This window comes from Leopardus geoffroyi, chromosome C1 (assembly GCF_018350155.1).
Source record: "Leopardus geoffroyi isolate Oge1 chromosome C1, O.geoffroyi_Oge1_pat1.0, whole genome shotgun sequence".
In the NCBI taxonomy this organism is placed as follows: domain Eukaryota; kingdom Metazoa; phylum Chordata; class Mammalia; order Carnivora; family Felidae; genus Leopardus; species Leopardus geoffroyi.
This window is the reverse complement of record NC_059328.1, coordinates 18,113,345-18,132,350: the sequence shown is the minus strand read 5'-3', so window position 1 is coordinate 18,132,350 and position 19,006 is coordinate 18,113,345. Positions and strand designations below refer to the sequence as shown.

Below are 19,006 nucleotides of genomic sequence, written 5' to 3'. Positions count from 1 at the left end.
TTTGAAGTAATACATAGGTAGAATTTTATTACTAAATACCACGTGAGTATACAAAATGCATAATTGAATAACAGCTAAAAAAAATAGTCCAAGAATGTGAAATACACATTTTTTGAAATGATAAAAATGCATCCATGAAAAATATAAAATGTTGCATATATATACAATATATACTTATATATATATATAACATAAATGAAAATTGTAAATAAGAAATGTGTACATCAGTGAACAGGCATGGAAGTTATTTTATACAGCAGCCACTCCAATGAATCAGCTCTATTATTTACAACTTGTATCAAGGAAATCCGGGAGAAAGAGTGTTTCCACCATGGTAACAGTTAAAAGTTGTTTGCATTGAAAATCAAAAGAGTTTTCAAGTTAATTGACCAAAGGGTAAGGGATCCTCAGTCTGAAGTTGTTGGAAGAATCAAGAATGCAGGCCGGACAGGAGTCGAGTCAGCTTTGGGAAAGAGGGTCCACTGGCACCATCTGAACGGCCAACCAGGCGATGGACTGAAAGGAGGGTCTTCAGAGAAGGAGACAGGCTATGGGAACGTTAAGCAGGACGACACTCTTTCTGGCTGGGCGGGGGCTGGCAGGAAGTCCAGGGTAGATTCAAGCATGAGACGGGGTTCAGGTCAGGATACCTCCTGGGTCCCTTCACTGACCTTGACATCTGTAGGTCTGTGATGTGTTTTTCTCAGGGAGGGCATTCAAGTAACAGCACTGGGGCATGAGGAGAGGTTGTGTGCGGCATGGGCCACTCCCCAGGGGGCTCCTTGCCTGGAGCCACCCCACGGGGTCTGAGGGTGTGGATGCTTGGGCCTCATAGCTCCTTCAGGATGATCTGAATCTTGCCATCAAGCTCCCCCATGTCCAGCAGGAAGGCGACGTGGTTGCTGTAGTGCTGGATGATGTTGTTGTCCATGTTGACCAAGATTCTGGAAGAGAAGAGGAGATGTGTCTAGAATGTGGCAGGCCCCTTGTTTCAGGGCTGCTGGGTGACAAGGATGACAGTAACGGTTACCACCTCTTGGGTGCCAACATTTCGGGCACCTCCTGCACTTTCCCTCTGACCGTCAGAACAACAGAGACGGGTATTCGCTGTCCCCCGTTACGGCGGAGGCCACGATCCCCAAGTGGCCGAGCCACACCTCCAACCACGGCCACCGCTGCGCCAGACCACCTCTCCTAATACACACGAGTGTGGACACTTCGAGCGGCTGATGTGAGATGTGTGGAATATGCGGTGTTCCTTGGTCACCAGGCCGGACCGAGGACTCGGCACAAAGCGAGAGTTCAAGCACAAGAGGTGTGGTGGGTGGACCAGTGTGGTTTGGGTTCAATGGGAGGCTGCATCGTGTCACTCAGATGTGCCCGCCTGAGCCAGAGGCAGGTGCCACACGAGTGCCCTCTCAGTTCCACCCCCACGAAGCTGCAATCTCACAGATGGTACAAGAGACTTGAGGGGCTCGGTCCTCTCTCCCCACATCCTCCAGGCAGGGACCTGGGCCAACCTGAGCGGGACCAAGCCTCCACGCCGTGGGCCTCCGCAGAGGGTCAAGGCCACGGTGTTAGCCAAAGGACACCCCTCTGGCTGCTGCCTCCCCGATGAAGAGCCCAGCAAGATGTGACCTGACCTGACCACACCAGCTTCCCTTTGTAATGGAGTTGAGTGTCTGCGGCCACTCATCCATCCACCCCGCTAGCGTTTGCCAAGGCCGTTCCATGTGCAGGGCCTGCGCCCAGCAAGAACAGGGGCCACACAGAGATCCTCGAGCCTGCCCTCCAGGAATTCAGAATCTAGTAGGGCCTGAGAAAATGACTCTTTGTAACCCTATTACTCCAGTGGGTAGATGGGGAAGCTGAGGCTCAAAGAAGCACAGCGGTCACACAGTTAATAGATGGCAGAACTGGACTTGAAGCCACACTTCGGTTTCTTTCTGCTGTGCCAGTTTTTTAGAAAGAAAAACAAAAACCCTATGAATGTAAGTTAGGAAGTGGCATATATAAGGCAGGCAAAATCCAGGGCTGGGAAAGAGTTTAGATGGCCGCAAGGTTATTTCAAGTGGGGCGGGAGTCGGGGGGCTGAGGATCTCACGTTACTGCTCCCTGCTTCCGGCAAGTAGCTGTTGGCTTTCCAGGGGAAGCTCCAGGGAGGCGGTAGCCTTGTCCCCATCGTCCCCGGGTCTGGAGGATGCAGACCTTACAGAAGCAGCGAGCCTAAGCCTATGGCCTGTGTCGGGCCGTCTCTGCAGACGCTGCTGCTTCCAGCAAGGAGGTCTGGGCGCAGGCTGCCCAGGGCGGGGTGCTGACTGTCAGTGTCTCATTACGGCGCCCCCCTTCCTTAGGTCCTGTCAGCCGTTCCTTCCTTTCACAGAGGGATCCTCGTCCGGGGGCTGCAGGCTGGGAACAGACCGGAGGAGGCCGGGCCTGGGCCAGAGGGGTGAGCGCTTTGCTGGCAGCCGGGTGTGTGATTCCGATAGTGGTATTTACTGGGGGCTTCTAGATGCCAGGCCCTGTGTGCCTTACGTGCATGAACTTGAAGGCTGCCTCCCTCCCACTCCCCTGCCGGGCTCCCCGCGGGCCCCGAGTGCACACCTACACACAAGGGATCCCAGACAAGCCCTCAGACCCCTTCCCTTCAGAGGTCAGTGACAACCGGGCCCTAGAGGCAGGGCTTGTAGGGAACCACTGTCCCAGAATGTGGGCCTCTTGTCACTTGCCAGCTACTAGCTGTCTTCTGTCCTGGTTCCCCTGAAACGCTTGGCCAGCTGCCGGGAAAACAATGTATTTGTTAATCTTTCAATCACTCAGTGGTGCTTGTAAAGCTGATTGTATCTACCTTTGTCCAGGGGACTCTCAGGAGAGTTCTGTGCAAATAAACTAGGCCATCGATTAGAATTTTCTCTCTTCCTCAGAGGAGGGGAGTCTGACGCTGAGGGCAGTGGAAAAGGGGCCCGGCATCTCCTCTCCCCAAAGCGTTTTTGTGGACTCTTCTCATTTAAGCATCTCGGAGGATGCTAGATCTGAAGTTTTCATGATTGCGAGCGTGGGGGGTGTAGGGTGCTTCTGAAGGGCTGCTGAGTGATGCCCTGGGCTATGGGGTTAGGCAAATACAAGACCTGGCCACAGTCTTTGTTTGCACATCACTTAGCAGTTAGAGGAACAAGCAGGAGGCGAGGTAAAAAATGGGTGCATGCAGAGGCTGGAGACAGGCCGGGATTCCTTCTGCTGGTTACTAACTACTCTGAACCTCAGTTTCCTCATCTGTAGAATTACAGATAATCACACTGAACTATGCCTGGGACTCATTTAGCCCAGCACCTGGCACATGGGACGTGCTCCACACGTGGACGCTATCATCTACATCCACGCAAGGGGGCTGGGGCATCCTTGCGTGTGTACCCCCACCCCCAAATCACACCGACACGTTTCCTAGCCCCTCAGCGCAGCCTGCAGTGGCATCCGTCAGGGAGGCTGGTGGCCCAGGTGCCGCTGCAGCTGGGGGGCGTGGGCACTGGCACCAAGGGGAAGTAGGGCTGGGCTTGTCTGGGCAAAGCAGGGCCTGCCCTCTGCTATGAGGTGGATTCCGTCCCAGAGAACATGTGAGCCCCAATCTGAAACCGAAACTTGGAAGAAAAAAGCCCACAAAAAACCCTAGGCGCTCATACAACCAAAACTCAGCGGATCCTTCTCCAGGGGCTGCAGGACCGCACACCCCCCCCCCCATCCCCTGCCCTTCTGGGGGAGGCTGCTGGGAACCAAAGAGGAGGGAGGGCTAGAGGCCAACCCCCGGGCCTGACTGGACGGGGCCTCTGCCTGGGAACAAAACCTGCCTGGCTTTGCAAAGCCTTCTAAAAAGGAAAGCCCGTAGTCAGTAGCCACGGGGCGATGCCCAAGCACCTTCCGGGGGCCGCTAGTAAGTGTAGCTGGAGCTACACCATCTAGAGCAAGAGGATGGGGTCTGACCTGTGGGCAGAGGGCTGGGAGTGGGTCCTCTGGGCAGGGAATGGTGCTGACAATTCCTCGCTAACCCGAGGCCCCAGGCTGGGCAGGTGCAGGGACTCAGTTCACAAGGGCTGTGAAGGTCCAGCTCACTGGCTCTGACCACGGGACCCAAACCTGGGAAGGCAGTCACCACATGGCCCTCCGTCTCCCCTTGCCAAGGGATCTCCTGGGCAGATAGCAAAGGGTGCTGTGGTGTTTAGCACTAATCCCCAGGAACATATGGAAGGTCCCGCACCGCTGGACCCTCTGCAAGGTAAAGCTTTATTCTCTGCTGCCTCATCCAGACCTGAGCAGGAGGCCTGGGGAGCATCCCCGGGGGGCTCCCTCAAAACCACATCAATCACTACCCCCTTTCCGGACTCGTCAGCAGCTTTGCCCTTCTGGGGCCCCCTGACTCGGCCTGTGGCCACATTGCTGGGCCCTTCTGCCTCCACGCCGTTACTCTGCTGCTCCTGCTCCTGGATATTCCTTATCACCTCCGAGCCTCAATTTCCCCATCTGTGAAGCATGGGTAATGGGTGTCTACTTCATAGTGTGGCTGTGAGAGTTAAGTGAGCTACTCGTAGCCCAGTATCTGGCACATAGTCGAGCGAATGGTGGTCACTATCATCATCGTTATAATCAAATGACTTGGCTATCCAGCGGCCTCGGAACTTGGACCTGGGTCTTCTGATCTTTGAACCTGCGCTGCCCCTCCACCTGTGGTCTCTACAAAGACCCTTCCGTCAGTCTGCCACTCCTTTCCTTCCTGGTGGTGTTCAATGTCCGGTCTCTGCAGGTGGCCTTGCCTGACTGGGGGCTTTCCACCCAACCCCACACCCCTCATCCTTTCCACGAAGCCAAGTACAAATGCTGCTTGGCATGGGCCAGGCAGAGCGCACCTGCTGGGAGCTCCCAGAGCCAACACTTTTAGGGGGAAAGGGGCAGGGGCGCCTGGGTGGCTCAGTCGGTTGAGCATCTGACTCTTGGTTTCGGCTCAGGTCATGATTTCACAGTTCGTGGGTTTGAGCCTTGAGTCAGGGTCTGCACTCATAGTGCAGAGCCTGCTTGGGATTCTCTCCCCACTTTCTGTCTGCCCCTCCCCTGCTCACGTGAATTCTCTCTCTCAAAAATAAATAAATATTAAAAATTAGAATAAAAAAAAATGAAATAGAGGGAAAGGGGCAGCACAGGGGGAAGGGGGAGGGAGAGCTGTTATGAGCACTTACCCCCGCTTACATTTCTTGTAGACTTTGTAAATGTTCTCTTCAGGGAACCCATACTTCTCAGAGATCTGGAAGAAAACAGTAGGGGATGTGTTGTCTGCTGCCCAGACTGGATCCATTCCAGCCTTTTATACTAGGACTTTTTATTTCCTGATTATGAATGTAACATACATCCATACTGTGGAAAAATCCAGAGAGGACAATTTCAATAGTCCCTAATCCTGTTTCTCAGAGATAAACGCTACTGACATCTGGGTGTGCCCTTTCCCATCTTTTGGCCATGTGTACAGATCTTTTATGTTCCACACAGACAGCTTTATAGAACTGTTTTCAGTTAACACTGTATGTTATAAGCCTTCCCGCATCACAACAAGCTCCTGAAAAACTGCATGTTTAGTGGCTATAAAATACCCCAAAGAGCAGCCACCAGGTCCCCAACCTTCGCCTGTCGTCAGAACCACACTGTTCCAGCGGGTTCCACTCACCAGCTGCCGACTTTGGGCAAACTAGCTGGGGAAGCCGGTCGAAGCGCCTACCTCACAGGGGTGCTCACGTGACCAATCTGGCCCGTGTAAAACACCTGGGTCGGTTCCTGGCGGTGGAAGGCCTCCATAAATGCTCACTGTTGTCCTTTTAGAAGGGGAGTGGTGGGGACGCTCCCACCCTGTCGCGAGGGGGATTATCGAAATACTGCCCCCTTCTAGGCAGGAATTACTAACCCCATTGGATGGGGGAGGATGCTGGGCTCAACCAAGGCCCAGCCTGATCCCTGGTCTCCTGCCCCATCCCAACCGTCACGACCCAAATCACGGGTGCTCCTTCTGCAGACGAAGAACCTGCAGCTCCGAGGCCCGTGAGTGTGGCCGTGAGAGCCAGCCCGCTTCTCTCAGACCACCGGAAGTTTCCTCCGGGGCAGATGGGTCTGGTCTGGTCCCAGCTCCACCACCCGGAGGGCAGACTCTGAGCCGGTCACCAGCCTCGGCTTCCTTGTTTGCAAAACGGGCACAATAACGGGGTAAACGCACAGCGTGGTCCTGCGCAGGGACCGAGAAGATTACATGAAGGGCCCAGCGCGGGGCCTGTGCCCTGGTGAGAGGCTCAGGCAGAGGTTACTCTGCAGTCTGGCATTACTGGCTGCGGCGAGCCTCAGACCAAGGGCTTCAGACTGACGTTCTCTCTGGGCCTTTTAGGAAGAGGGTCAGGTTTGGCTCCTCAGTTATTCTCCGCCCTGTTGGAGATCCTTCCAGTCCAGAAAAGTTCTTAGGCTATTTGTTTTAATGGCTTTATGGCTAGAAGCTTCCAGGAGGAAGATCTCCATTCACTCGAAAGGACTTAGGTATTTTCTAACCATAAATTGTACAAAGACGGCGTAGGCTGCCCCGTGTGGCGGTGAGCTCCCCATTCCTGGAAGGACACGAGTCAAGAGCGGGTACCCGCCTGGGGAGAGAGCTCAAATACCAGATGGGGACCCTTTTAGGTACTGTCCGGCCCAAAGATTCTGAGTCAATATTCAAGTGGCCTTTTGTGAGCCCAACTTCTGGGGCTGGTGCCGACCAAGCAGGGTGGACGGTATGTGAAGTGACCAGGAGGGGATAGCCGAGTGGAGAGAGCTTGGGCTGGATGGTAGCTCTGTCACTTCGGCAAGTTGCCCGACCACTGGAAGGCCGTTTCCTTGTGGGAAATGAAGAGATAATGATAGTACCCACTTTTCAGGGTTAAGAGAATATGGTGAGCTAGCAAACGCAGCTTGCTTGACACGATGCCTGGCACATAGTGGGTCTTCAGTAAAAGGAAGCTGGTGCTATTATTAGATTCATTCCCCCACCCCCACCGCCCCCCGCCTGGCATCTTGGACCTGTCTGGCTTTGCTCTGTGGTTGGACCTTTAAGCACAGCCGGCCCTGGTGGAGGCTTGTGTTTGCTCGGTTTTAAGCTGAGGCACAAAGCTGCTGTGGGTTTTGTTCAAAGCTCTTTTGCCCGCTCTGGCAATCTGGGGGGTTGGGGAAGGTCTCCTTGCCCAGACACCACCTTTGGCTGCCCCCGCCAGTGCCCCCCAGCCAACCACAGGCGAAAGGAATGAGGCCCCCTGGAAAAGAAAAAAGAGAGTCTCTGGGGCCTGGCCTTTTTGGGTTTCATTCCCATTAAAACAGAAACAGGTTTGCAAAGCCAACAAAAAGCTCTGGCCTGTCAGACAGCAGCCATCAGATTAGGGAGGATTTATGGTGTGTGTGCCTCCCAGGGTGGGGCCAGGGTTCTGGCTTCGAGATAACATCACAGAGGCACTCCCCCACCAGCCAGGCCCGCAGGCCCCCCTGAAGTGGGGTGGGACAGGTGGACCATCAGAAAGCCAAGGTTCCAGCATATTCCTTCTCAGAAGCTTCCTGTGGGAAATCAGAACTGTGTAGTGAAGAGTGGGGACAGGAGCTCAGAGTGGGGTCCGGCCAAGGCTGGGCGGGGTCACAGGGCCTCTTACCGCATTCCTCAGCCCCTTCAGGTCTGGCGTCTTCAACATGAGGGCGTCAAACACCTCCTCGGTCTCCCTCCGCACATACAACAGAACTGAGAGGCAAAGGGGTGGCTTTAGTGGTGAGGGGAGGGTCAATGAGCCGGGGAATACCTCATGGGATGGGGGAATCTTCAAAAGTATCGTTTTGGGCATTCGATTGAATTCTGCAGGAAAGGCAAATCCTCGCTGAGGGTCTGTACCCAGATGGGAAATCCCACGGGCTCTGCAGGCCCCCCTCAGACTGTGCTAATCTGGGCAGGTTGGAATCCCTGCTCTATCACCTGCCAGCCAGGTGACCTTGAAGAAGATATTGTTACATCACTGAGCCTCACTTTATCCAAATGGGAAATGGAGGTGGCTCCACCCCCTCTTTCACAGGGGTGTTGGGGAATTAATGACATGACACTTTAAACACCAAGTGCAGTATGAGGCTCCATGCAAGGTTGCCAGGAGCTTTTGATCTTGGCTGCTGGCTGGTTTCTTCCTGATGATCAGCTATAGCCCCCTGAGGTTTGGGCACATCCCCCTCTCCCAGGAAGTTACAGATTTAGGCTGTCAGAGCCAGAAAGCCAGGTATGGAAACCCAATGCTGTTCCCACCCCAGAAGAGAAGGGGGGGGGGTTGCCCAACATAATGGACCTGTTGCCTTGGCCCAGCTGCTGTGGGATGCCTAACAAGGGACATGCCCACGAGGCCAGCGGAGGCAGAAGACCTCCGGCTCCACGGTCAACTCTCCAAGCTCCCTGCGTGTCACCCTTATCCCCACTCCACCCTCAAGTCGTGGCCCAAATCCAGCTCCAAAGAGCTCCTTGCGCCCTCTCTGCTGGGTGGGTGCCGCCCCGGCTGCCGGGCCAGGATTGGCGTTCGAGGCTTTGGGGGAAGGCCCCATGGGGCCCCTGGGGGCCACGCGGTGGGCTCAGAGAACAGATGGGCCGGGAGTGAGGGTACCTCTCTGAAGATCGTCTTCCTTGGCCTTTTTGGAGGGCAGAGACTCAAACTCCTCAGCGAAAGGTGAGCAGGAACGCTTCAGAGGCAGCCTGGGGGGTGACAGGGAGGGGCTCGTGAGGAATCCGGGGGATCCCAGAGTTGGAAGGGGCCCCAGATGTGCAGAAAACCCCATGAGGGCAGGCACAGCGCAGGAGGACGGCAGCGAAAGCAGCAGGTTCTGGAGGTGGGACTGCCTGGGTTCGAATCCCACTCACTAGCTGGGTGACTCGGGATGAGTCTCTTAGTCCCTCAGTGTCCCCTTCTATCAAATGGGGTGGCAATTAGGTAAGGACAAGAATACTTCATAAAGTTGTGAGGCTGAAGGACGTCACACAAACTGCTTTCAGAACAGCGTGTGACACACAGTTGGGTCTCAGTAAATATGGACTCTCGTTTCATCATCAGCGTGTTGTTCTTTTTCGGGAGAATCCACTCGGATGTGAGGCGGGGAGAGGGGGAAGCGTTGTGGGATTTGGAGGAAGACAGGCTTAGGTTCCAGCCCACCTCTGCTGCTTAAGAGCTGTGTGAGCCTGGCCACGTCACTTCACTTCTCCGAGTCTCCATTTCCTCACCCATAAAGCCGGGCAATAACCCCTGCTCGCCTGGCTGGCTGGCACTGTGGTTCGGTGTGAAAGCACCAGAGGAAAAGTACCCCTTGTCTATGGGGGAAGAGACTGATATCCACACTAAGGTGCTTTCTTATGTGTGCTTTTCCTCTCACATGGCCCCCCATCCCTGCCTCAAGCCCACGAGGCCATTTTTCCATTTTTTCCCTCAGACAGATCTCTAGGCTGACACAGGGGAGGATGGGGCCCTTTGGGGCGCCTCCCTCCCTCCTCGAGTCAGGGAGGGGGTGTGTGTGGACCCCTCAGTTGGTCCTCCAGCACTGTGGCCCCTCCTAACTCTCCAAATCTGTGCTACCATCGCAGAGGCCTTTTCTTTCCCTTTTTACAAGCAGGTGTCTCGCCAGAGATTCGCCAGCTTTTCACATAAAACAAACCCATAAAAACGCAGGCAGTTTCAGTGAGAAAGGAGCGTGAATGTAGCTTGGGGGTTGGGAGCAGAGTCCCATGGCTGCTTCCTCTGTGCCCAGGCCCTGGCTTGGGGGGCAGCGCAAGCAGCAGGGGGCCAGGCGGGGGGGGGGGGGGGGGGTGAGGCCCTTACCTGTTGGAGCTGCTCTGACCTGCCGAGGGCACTGCCTGCAATGAAGAGAGAAGACATTCTCCATCACATGCAGGCAGGAAGATGAGAGGGGCCTTCTGCTGCTGGTGGCCGTCTGGGGGGAGGGGGCACAATCTTTGTGGGGGTGAGGTGGGGAATGCGGTTGTGATGGCTTTCCAGCCCATTCTGCTCAGATTTAGTCCTCCTAGGTGAGCTGAGATCTTGAGCGGAAAGGGAGCATCCAGCCCAAGGGGAAGGGTCGGGGACTGAGCCTGAAGGTGCTAAAGGAACGCGGCCAACTCCGTGAGCCCCACCTGAGCCCCAGCTCGCCCAGAAGGGTCAGGACTGCACACCATCATGCAGGGCAGTGGAAGCTGAGGCACAGGGGAAAAGGGGGTGGGGGGAAGGGCACTCTCCAGAGGGTTCCAGAGACCGTCTGCGGCAGTCATCACCGGTTCCGTGAGGAGAGGCACCCGGGCCTGGTGAGTGCCTCCGGAAGGAACGCACCCAGCAGGAGGCAGAGTCGGGCCTGAGCGGGTCCCCAGGCTCATAGGTGCGAGGGTGCCTCCCTCTTCCCCACAGAGCAGCCGTCAGCCTGGCCACAGGGCCTTCAATCCAACTCGGGGCCTCTGGCTGGGGAGAGACACTAGGGTGATGCGGCCACCTGACTGTGGGGCCACAGAGCGCTTCCGGGGCGGGGCAGTGAAGGGAGGATGGTGGACGCAGGAGGCCTTTAAGTGTGGACCACGGGCCGCATCCGAACTAGCTGCTCTCGGGGCACCTGGGTGGCTTAGTCGGTTAAGCAGCTGGCTGTTGGTTTCGGCTCAGGTCACGATCTCACGGTTCGTGGCTTCGAGCCCCACGTCGAGTTCCATGCGTGGAATTCTCTCTCTCCCTCTCTCTGAACCCTGCTCCTGTTCTCTCTCTCTCTCTCTCTCTCAAAATAAGTAAATCAACTTAAAAAAGAAAAAAAGAACTGCCTGCTCTTTCAGTTCCAGAATCTCTTATTGTTCGAGGTCAAGGCACTGAACGCATCTTGGAGGGCAAGGGCTGTTTCTGCAAAGAGTCCCACCTACACGGAGGGACCTCAATGGCAGGAAATAGTCAGACTGTTTAATATGGAAGCAAACTACTAGAGAGGCTCTGGAGTCTCGATTCTGCCACTGAGCTATGGTGTGGCCTTATCTGGAAAGTGGAGAGGACAGCAGTGTCTCCCTCAAAGGACGGCTCACTGGCCTGAGAGGTGCTACAGCTAGAATTCCCGGGCGTGGCTTCTAAAGCCGGGGTGCCTGCGTCCACACTCTGGCTCTGCCATGTACCGTGTGGTTTTGGTCTCCGCCTCAACGTCCAGCCCACAAGTCCAGGGAGAGTCGTGGTATCGATCTCCCGGGGAGGTAGTGAAGGTCAACGCAGCCGGCGCGGGGACCGTGCTGACAGCGGCACCCGGCGCACAGCGAGCGCTCGCGGGCATTGCCGCGACCATCGTGATCCACACAGCTTTGAGTCAGCTGCAATCTAATTCGGGGCTCAGAAATTCGGACCCTCCGTGCGTGCCCCAGGTGTGAACGCTTTGGTGGTTATGAAATCCGTTTCTTCGTTAACCTTCTTCTCCCCAGTAGAAAAGTTTCACTAATGTTACATATGGATGTATGTCTATGTTTTTTAATCCCCTGGGATTCAATACAAGTATTTGCATCTTGATGTTAAAAAAAAAAAAAGTCGGGGGTGGGGGGGGAACACGCCTGGTGCTTCAGTCGGTTAAGAGTCTGATTCTCGATCTCGGCTCAGGTCACGATCTCACGGTTCGAGAGTTCACGCCCTGCGTCAGCTTGGGACTCTGTCTCTTTCCCTCTCTCTCTGCCCCTCCCCCACTCACTTTCTCTCTCAAAATAAATTCATTAACTTAAACATGTATATACATTGGGGCCTATACACATCTAAATTGGTCTGTAGTGGCTGAGTGGTAGGTTTCTCCTCGCTGGTCTGTGCTGATCAGACCCCACCCAGGGGCCGAGACCCTCTCTGGCCCAAGACCCTCACCCCTCCGGGACGCTGCAGGCTGGAGAAGTGCACATTAGGGATGAACAGCACCGGTGGGGTCTCCAGGTCAGCCTCAGGCCGCAAGTAGGTGGTCTCATTGCCCCTGAAGCCAGACAGCAGGCAGCCCTTCATACCTGCTGGGAAAAGGAAGGCACTGCGTCCGAGGCCCCAAGCCTCTGCCCTCCAGTCTCCTTCTCCCCTTCACCCCAGGCCAGCCCAGCCCCTGACTCATCCCCACTGACCACTGTTGCTGGAGTCGGGGCACTTGACCTTCCTCCGGAACTGCTTTCGTTCATCATCCCGCATTTTCCTTTCTGCTCCCTGCCGGGAAGAGGGCAAAGGGGGTCACCCAGGGCCTTGGGAGGGGCTGGCTGCTTTGCATCTTAAATCTGGACCAGCCATCCAGTGCTGCTTTCTTTCCAAAGTGAGACCGGGAGATGGGAAAGCACGAGCTCCCAGCCTATGCGGCCCAGCCCAGCCTTGTCCGAGGCCAGTACAGGCCACGAGAGAGAAACAGATGTGGAGAGAGAGGAACGGAGAGAGAAACAGAGAGGAGGGAAGTGGAGTCAGAGAGGGATGCGAAGAAGAAAGAGAAACACGAGAGAGACAGACACAGAAAGAGACGTGGAGAGATGCTGAGGTCTAGAAAGAGACCTTCAGAAAGAGACAGAGATGAGAGACAGAAGCGCAGAGAGACCGGGGGAAATGCACACAGGGGCCAAGGCAGACAGTGACGAGCACACAGAGGAGAGAGGTGTTTGGAGGGCAAGACCGACACACCCCGCGCGGCTGGGGAGGACGCGAGGGTGGGGGCTGGCCCTCCTCCCCGCCGGGGCCCAGCAGCGGGCCCGTCCGCCCCAGCCACCTTGTCACAGAAGATCTTGATCTGGCAGACGGCGCGGTGCACCAGGCGCTCAGCGCCCGAGCCACAGTCGTAGGTGTCGATCTGCAGGTTCAGGGGGACGCCCTTCACCCCCTTCTGCGAGGAGAAGTCTGTGCTGAGGCAGTTGATACCGATGAACACCTGGGGACACACAGGGGAGCTGGATAAACAGCCTGCGCCGGCGGCCAGCCCTGCCGTCCCACGACCGCCCTGCACATCGAGCCTGGGAAACGGCGCCCCTGGAAGGCACCTGTCACCACCTCTTTTACAGATGGACAGACTTGTGCCCAGGGCAGCGTGCCAGCTTTCCCCAGGGGACACAGGGGGCGCACGGAGCACCCGGTGGGCCTGGCACGCAGTGGCCTGTCATGGGGAGTGGGACGGCTGGGGTCTCAACCCAAAGCCTCCGCCCATCTCTGACGGCAGTCTGGGGCGAGTCTCAGCTGGGCACTCCCTGCCAAGCTCGCCTGACGACTGTCTGCCTGACCGACTCCTCCGTGGGGCGCCAGGGCCAGACCCCACTCCAGACTGGCCGCTGGTCTCTGGGACATTTCCCTCGGAAATGGTCCTGACCTGCACAGGCAGGGGTGGGGTGCGGTGCCTGAGCAGATCCCCTTCTTTCCTCGGCTGTGGGGGGGCCAGGCCCCCGGGCGGGCGCATGCCTGACATACCTCCCCCTCAGCCAGCTCAGCCCTAATGCAGCTCCCACCCAGCTCCCACCTGAGAGAGACCCAAGCCTGGGGGCTTAAGAGGCTGTGAGAAAATCCCAACCGAAACCCTCCTCTCCCTTACTACGAAACTCTTTCCCCGCCTCCCCGAACTGGAGGCCCCAGTCCCTCCTCTGGCCCCTGGCATCTGTTTGAATAATAATAATCCCTCCCGTTTGTGCCTCCTTTTGTGTTTTCGGAGCCCCTTCAGCTCTGTTTCCTCCCGGCGGCCTGGACTGCTCCATGAGGCAAGCCGGGAGACAGGACCCAGCTCCCCCACTTGTCTAGGCCAGAAATGTTTTTGCCAGGGCTGGACTCAACCGTGGAATGATAGGGCAGGCCTGGCCCAAGGAGGCAAAGGGACCCAGTCCCTGAATGTCACCCAGTCCCTGAATGTCAGACTCGTGCCCTGTCCACAGTGCCGGCTCTCCAAACAGAAAACCAGGGCACAGAGAGGCCCAGAAGCACATGGAAAGTTGGCCTTAGGCACCAAATGGCTGTTTTGAAAGAGTCACCAGAGGCTCCATTTTCAGGCCTCTCCGGTGCGTCTGGCGCCGGGCCCATCTCTTAGACACGCGTGATCCCATGGAACAAATCCCCACCCCAGCCCCAGGAGGTGGACTCCTTTCCCTCCTTACGGACGCGGGAAGCCATGTAACGGATCTCAGCCTCATCTACCGGGCTCCAAAGCATTTCTCCTGCCACACGGACGGCCGGCAAGTCAGGGAAGCTGGTGTCCTCGGTGGCTTGCCGTGTGACCTGGCACGAGGCTCAGTTCTCCCATCTGGTGAGTGGGTGCATGGGATCCGCGACGGCAGCCACCGCTTAGGTGCCAGACTGTGCTCTACTTTTACTTATCTCCCGTGATCCTCCCGTCAACCTCTCAGCAGCTGCTACAACCGCACCCCAATTTGATGGCCGAGGCGCCGGTCCGAGGTCACGGAGCTGGAGGCAGGCCTAGCCCTTCTGGCTTTAGAGCCAGTGCTGTGTGCCCTGCCTCCTCCGTAGCCGCCCTCATCAGAGCGGCTGCCACGATCCCAGGTGCCCGCCTGGGGACTCGTGAGTGACCAGCTCCATCACAGCCACACACTGACCTTGGCCTCCTCGTTGACATTCCACACGAAGGACAATGCATTATAGGCCACCTCCTCGATGTGTTGCACGGTGTTGAAGTTTTCTTTGCAGTCGGCTGAAACCACAGGAGACCAGGAGAGTCAGGAGGAAAGGGGTTTGGGGACGTGGTGGGGAGGTGTTTGTACTGTCTTCCCCAAGAACCATCCCTCAATTGGGGTGGGGGGGGTAAGGGGCAGGTGAGCAGGGGGAAGGAAGGACTGACTGCTGCGCCCTGAGTTGCAGATGCAAAAACTGGGGTCCAACCTGGGAAGCAGATCTGCCCACACCCCACAGAGAATCCCTAACTCTGCCAACTAGGTCAGGGCCCTCATGATTTTGGGGTGGGGGTTAGCGTTCTCACTGGGACTGTGATTTAGGAGATCTCCCAGATAAAATACTAGTAGTAGTGATAAGGGCAGCGATGGTGGTAGGAATATCGAACAAACGGTAGAACCACCACCCCGTTTATCGAACACGTCCATGTGGCGAGCCCTCTGTTAATCCTCACACTGATGCTATGTATACGCGGTTTACACATGCAAAAAATGAAGCTCGGAGAAGTCGGGTCACTTGACCAGGGTCACACAGCTAAAAAAAAAAAAAAAAAAAAAAAAAAAAAAAAAAAGGCACAGCAAGAATGGAGCTCAGCTTTGGCCCCTGAACACAGGCTCCTACCCACTTGCTATGTAGCCTCTCAGTTAAGTCACAGAATCACCCCTATGTACATCATGTTCTCCGGTACACGTGCTCCCAGGCAGAAGAAACAGCACGTAGGCAGGCAGGGCGGCTGGCCTTATTCCATTTGACCGCTGAAGAAACTGAGGCTCGGAAAGGGGAGGTGACACAGGTCACACGGTCAGAAGAGTGTGGAGCCAGAACCTTGAGGCCCGAGGATGGGCTGTGCCTCCTACGTGTCCCATCCCAGGGCCTGGGGCAGGGATGAGGCAGCACCTCGTGCCCCTTCCCCGGGCCCCCTAGCTGCTGACAGAGCCGAGGTCCCAGCTCCCAGAGCAGAGCTCTCTCTCGCACTGCCCTTCAAACCTTCCCAGTCACCAGCTGCCTGCTCTCTTGTCTTATGCATTTGTGTCTCAATTGGCTAAGCCCCCCGTGGGGACAAGCAGGCCAGGGGTCTAATTATCCAACACTGTTGGGGTCTCTAGGGCACTGTTTATCCCAAAGCAACACAGTAAAAGGCCACAGCCTGCAGCCAACAGATGCAAATCCCTGCAAACCCCATAGTTATGACCTGGAGACAGGGGCCAGGCAGGCGGCTGGGGTCAGAAGGAAGTCCTGCAGAGATCACAGAGGGCTGGGGAAAAGGGCACTTCAAGACCTGATTGGGGTGTGTGTATGTGTGTGTGCGTGACAGAGAAATTGTGGGGGGGAGGGCAGAAGGGAGGGAGATGGAGAGAGGAGGCTTGGGTGGGCTCTCACCCACATCGATGACACGCTGCTTGGCAGTGGGTTGCCGGGAATGCCAGTGCTTCCAGAAGCGTAGCTGCTCCACCGGGACTTTCTCATTGTCAAAGACCACCATCACCACACTCTGCAGGCACAAGCAGCCACAGTGACTCCCAGCCTCCTGGAGAGGCCCAGGCAGTCCCTGACCCTTCCCAGAGCCTTGGTCCGGTACCCCTGCCCTGTTGCCTCAGTTTCCCCCACTCTATGGCAATGGACAGTTATCCTAGGGTCCTTGTCAGGCAGGGCTGGCCCAACCATCCTACCCCTTTCCCAAGCTGCTCCAGGGGCAACATACCTTGACTTTGTTGGAGGACAAGGCAAGGCCTTTGCCGCCTGCTGGGGTCCGCAGGGTGATGGGATAGAACTGGCCTTTGTTGAGGTAGGCCATAGGCGACTCCCCTGACTTGATGTGGATGGCTTTGGGGGAGCCCAGGGTGTACTCAAAGTCACTGCAGGGAAGAGAGGGTGAGGACAGTAAGGCTGAGCTCCCAGGCAGGAGTATCCCAGAGGGCAGTGGGGCAGGGAGCCTGAGGCTGTGCTATGGATTTGCTGTGTGACCTAGTAAATCACTCAACCTCCCTGGGCCTCAGTTTCCACACTTTTGGTTTCTTTCCTTCCTTTTTCCTCTTTCTTTCCTCTTTTCTTTCTTTCTTTCCTCTTTTCTTTCTTTCCTCTTTCTTTTCTTCCTTCCTTTCTTTCTCCCTCTCTCTCTCTCCCTCCCTTTCTTCAAGATTTTTAAAATTATTTTTATTTTTAAGTAATCTCTACACCCAATATATGGCTCGAACTTACAACCCTGAGGTCAAGAGTTGCATGCTTTATGACAGCCAGGCGTCCCTGGAGTTTCTATTTAGTGGTTTCCTTGAGCCACAATCCTGCTGAATAACAAATAATGGAAACCAGAGAGACCCCTGAGGGGTGACAAAACCATAGGGGAGACTAAGGGCAACAGAATCTTAGTTTTTTTGTTTTGTTTTTGTTTTTAATATTTATTTGAGAGAGAGAGAGAGAGAGAGAGAGAGAGCGAGCACCCGTGCGTGTACAAGCGGGGGAAGGGCAGATGTGTGTGTGGGGGGGGGGGTGTGGGACAGAGGATCCAAAGCAGGCTCTGTGCTAACGACAGAGAGCCGATGTGAACCCACGAACCATGAGATCATGATCTGAGCCGAAGTCAGACAGCCTGACCGAATGAGCCACCCAGGTGCCTCAGAACCTCAGTGTTTTAAACAGGGCTCTGAGCCCCTTGTCAGTCTCTTTCCTTTCATGTGCCCTCACTCTCCTCTTCTCATTCATTGATGATGGCTACTCTGGGGACAGTATGAGGCTCTGTCTGTAGCCCCCGGCCTACTGCCCAAGTGGCCAAAGTTCCAGAGCAGCTGAGTTACCTCTTGGGGCTGGGATAGTCTTCTGGACACGGGGGTTCTGGGGACGTTTTCAGGATATCTGGGAAGAGCAGTGACTGCAGAGAAACACAATTCAGAGAGAATAAATGGCCACATGCAGGCTGCTGGGGCCTCATCCCGGGCCTGCTCCATACAGCTGTGCAGGTTGTTTAGTGCACAACTGGAACAACAGTACATGGCAAACCTGCCTCTGCTCTAGGACTTTTCACCCCATGGATTCCAAACCTCTGATCTCCTCACTGTCTTCTCCCCTTCTGCACATGCATGCACATATCCAGGGATGCTGTGAGGGGCATGGGGGTGGGCCCTCACCTCCTGTGGGTCATCTTTGAAGGTGCTGTCAGGCTGCCAGCGCTGTGTGGGTGGCACCCCATGAATGCTCTCAAACAAGGAGTTGAGGGAGCTGTTATCATACACATCACTGGTGGGCAGCAGGTAGCTGTCCACAGAGCCAGCTTCCAGCTTGCCAGGGCCTGCGGGGAGGGGAGCTGCCTTGCCCGGAGTGGGCACGGCCCCCTCCAAGCTCATCAGGTTATTCTTCTTGAGCACATCTGGGTACTCTGGGGCTCCAGACACATTCTCGGTCAGGAATTTCATGAGATGCGTGGGACTTTCAAGGGGAGCGAGGTCCATCTCATAGTCCATGCCATGGTAGTACCTGGGGAGAGAGGAGGGCTGAGTGAGTGCCCCTCTTCTCTCCAGGGGCAGGGGGATCCTTGGCCGGATTGGAGGGTGAGCGCCGACCTTCTTTAACACAACGTCACGTCGGACCTTCCCGGCACGCATGACTCAGGGCACAGTACCAGGCCCGTTTGTCACAGGGATGAGCAGGGAGGAGGGTGTTAAGAACGGAACAAAGTACCAGCTCAGGGCTGAAGGGAAAACATCTGCTTTATCTTTTACTGTCCGTGGTAATTTTAAAAACTGAAATTTTATTTATTTCTTATCCAGAGTCAAATGTCTCCACTTTAAAACACCTGTATTCAGTCATCAATACAGTGTGTGTGTGTAGGGGGTGGTGGCGTATATTTGTGAGTACAGTTAATATGTGTTCAGAAAAAGGTCTAGAAGGATATACCCCAAACTGTTAAGGGCGGGGAGGGGAGTCGGAATACAGGAAACTTTTACTTTCTACTTTATACATTTCTATAGAATTTGAATATTTTATAACAAACAGGTATTACTTTTGTAATCTGAAAAGCTAACAACATTAATAGAAAAATTAGTTTTCAGAAAAGTTCCACACACTAAACCCTATTGTTTCTAGCATGGAGGGGCCCTGAGCCAGCTGCATGAGTGGTAATGCCTGCCTTAGCAGTTTGGATTTTCTGGAAGGCAGACAGAAGCCCGGAAGGTTTCCCAGCAGAGGCCCTACGTGGGGCAGAGCAGTGGGGGAGGTGGTGGGAGAGGGGGGCTGGGGCAGAGTAGAGAAAGGGCAGGGTCCCTCTTAGTGCCCATCTAGCCACGAGCATGGCCTGGGCTGCCTTCCACGGGGAGAGGAACATCAGTGCCCCAAGGCACTAATGC

At 55.6% G+C, this 19,006-nt stretch overlaps 1 protein-coding gene across 3 annotated transcripts in view; it reads right to left on the bottom strand.

The window, feature by feature from the left end:
* GRHL3 (grainyhead like transcription factor 3) overlaps positions 1 to 19,006 on the bottom strand; it is a 45,870-nt gene continuing 26,864 nt past the window's right edge. For 2 of the 3 annotated variants that reach the window (XM_045482180.1, XM_045482177.1), the window contains 13 exons: positions 17,792 to 18,137; positions 17,462 to 17,535; positions 16,372 to 16,525; positions 16,050 to 16,161; positions 14,597 to 14,691; positions 12,778 to 12,936; positions 12,155 to 12,233; positions 11,913 to 12,049; positions 9,876 to 9,910; positions 8,673 to 8,761; positions 7,692 to 7,777; positions 5,223 to 5,287; positions 1 to 944 (listed from right to left, as the gene is read on the bottom strand). In XM_045482180.1, coding sequence (XP_045338136.1) covers positions 830 to 944; positions 5,223 to 5,287; positions 7,692 to 7,777; positions 8,673 to 8,761; positions 9,876 to 9,910; positions 11,913 to 12,049; positions 12,155 to 12,233; positions 12,778 to 12,936; positions 14,597 to 14,691; positions 16,050 to 16,161; positions 16,372 to 16,525; positions 17,462 to 17,535; positions 17,792 to 18,137 — 1,546 coding nt within the window. In that variant the 3' untranslated portion in view covers positions 1 to 829. The remainder of the gene's footprint in view (positions 945 to 5,222; positions 5,288 to 7,691; positions 7,778 to 8,672; positions 8,762 to 9,875; positions 9,911 to 11,912; positions 12,050 to 12,154; positions 12,234 to 12,777; positions 12,937 to 14,596; positions 14,692 to 16,049; positions 16,162 to 16,371; positions 16,526 to 17,461; positions 17,536 to 17,791; positions 18,138 to 19,006) is intronic. The other variant, XM_045482178.1, reaches the window with a different exon arrangement.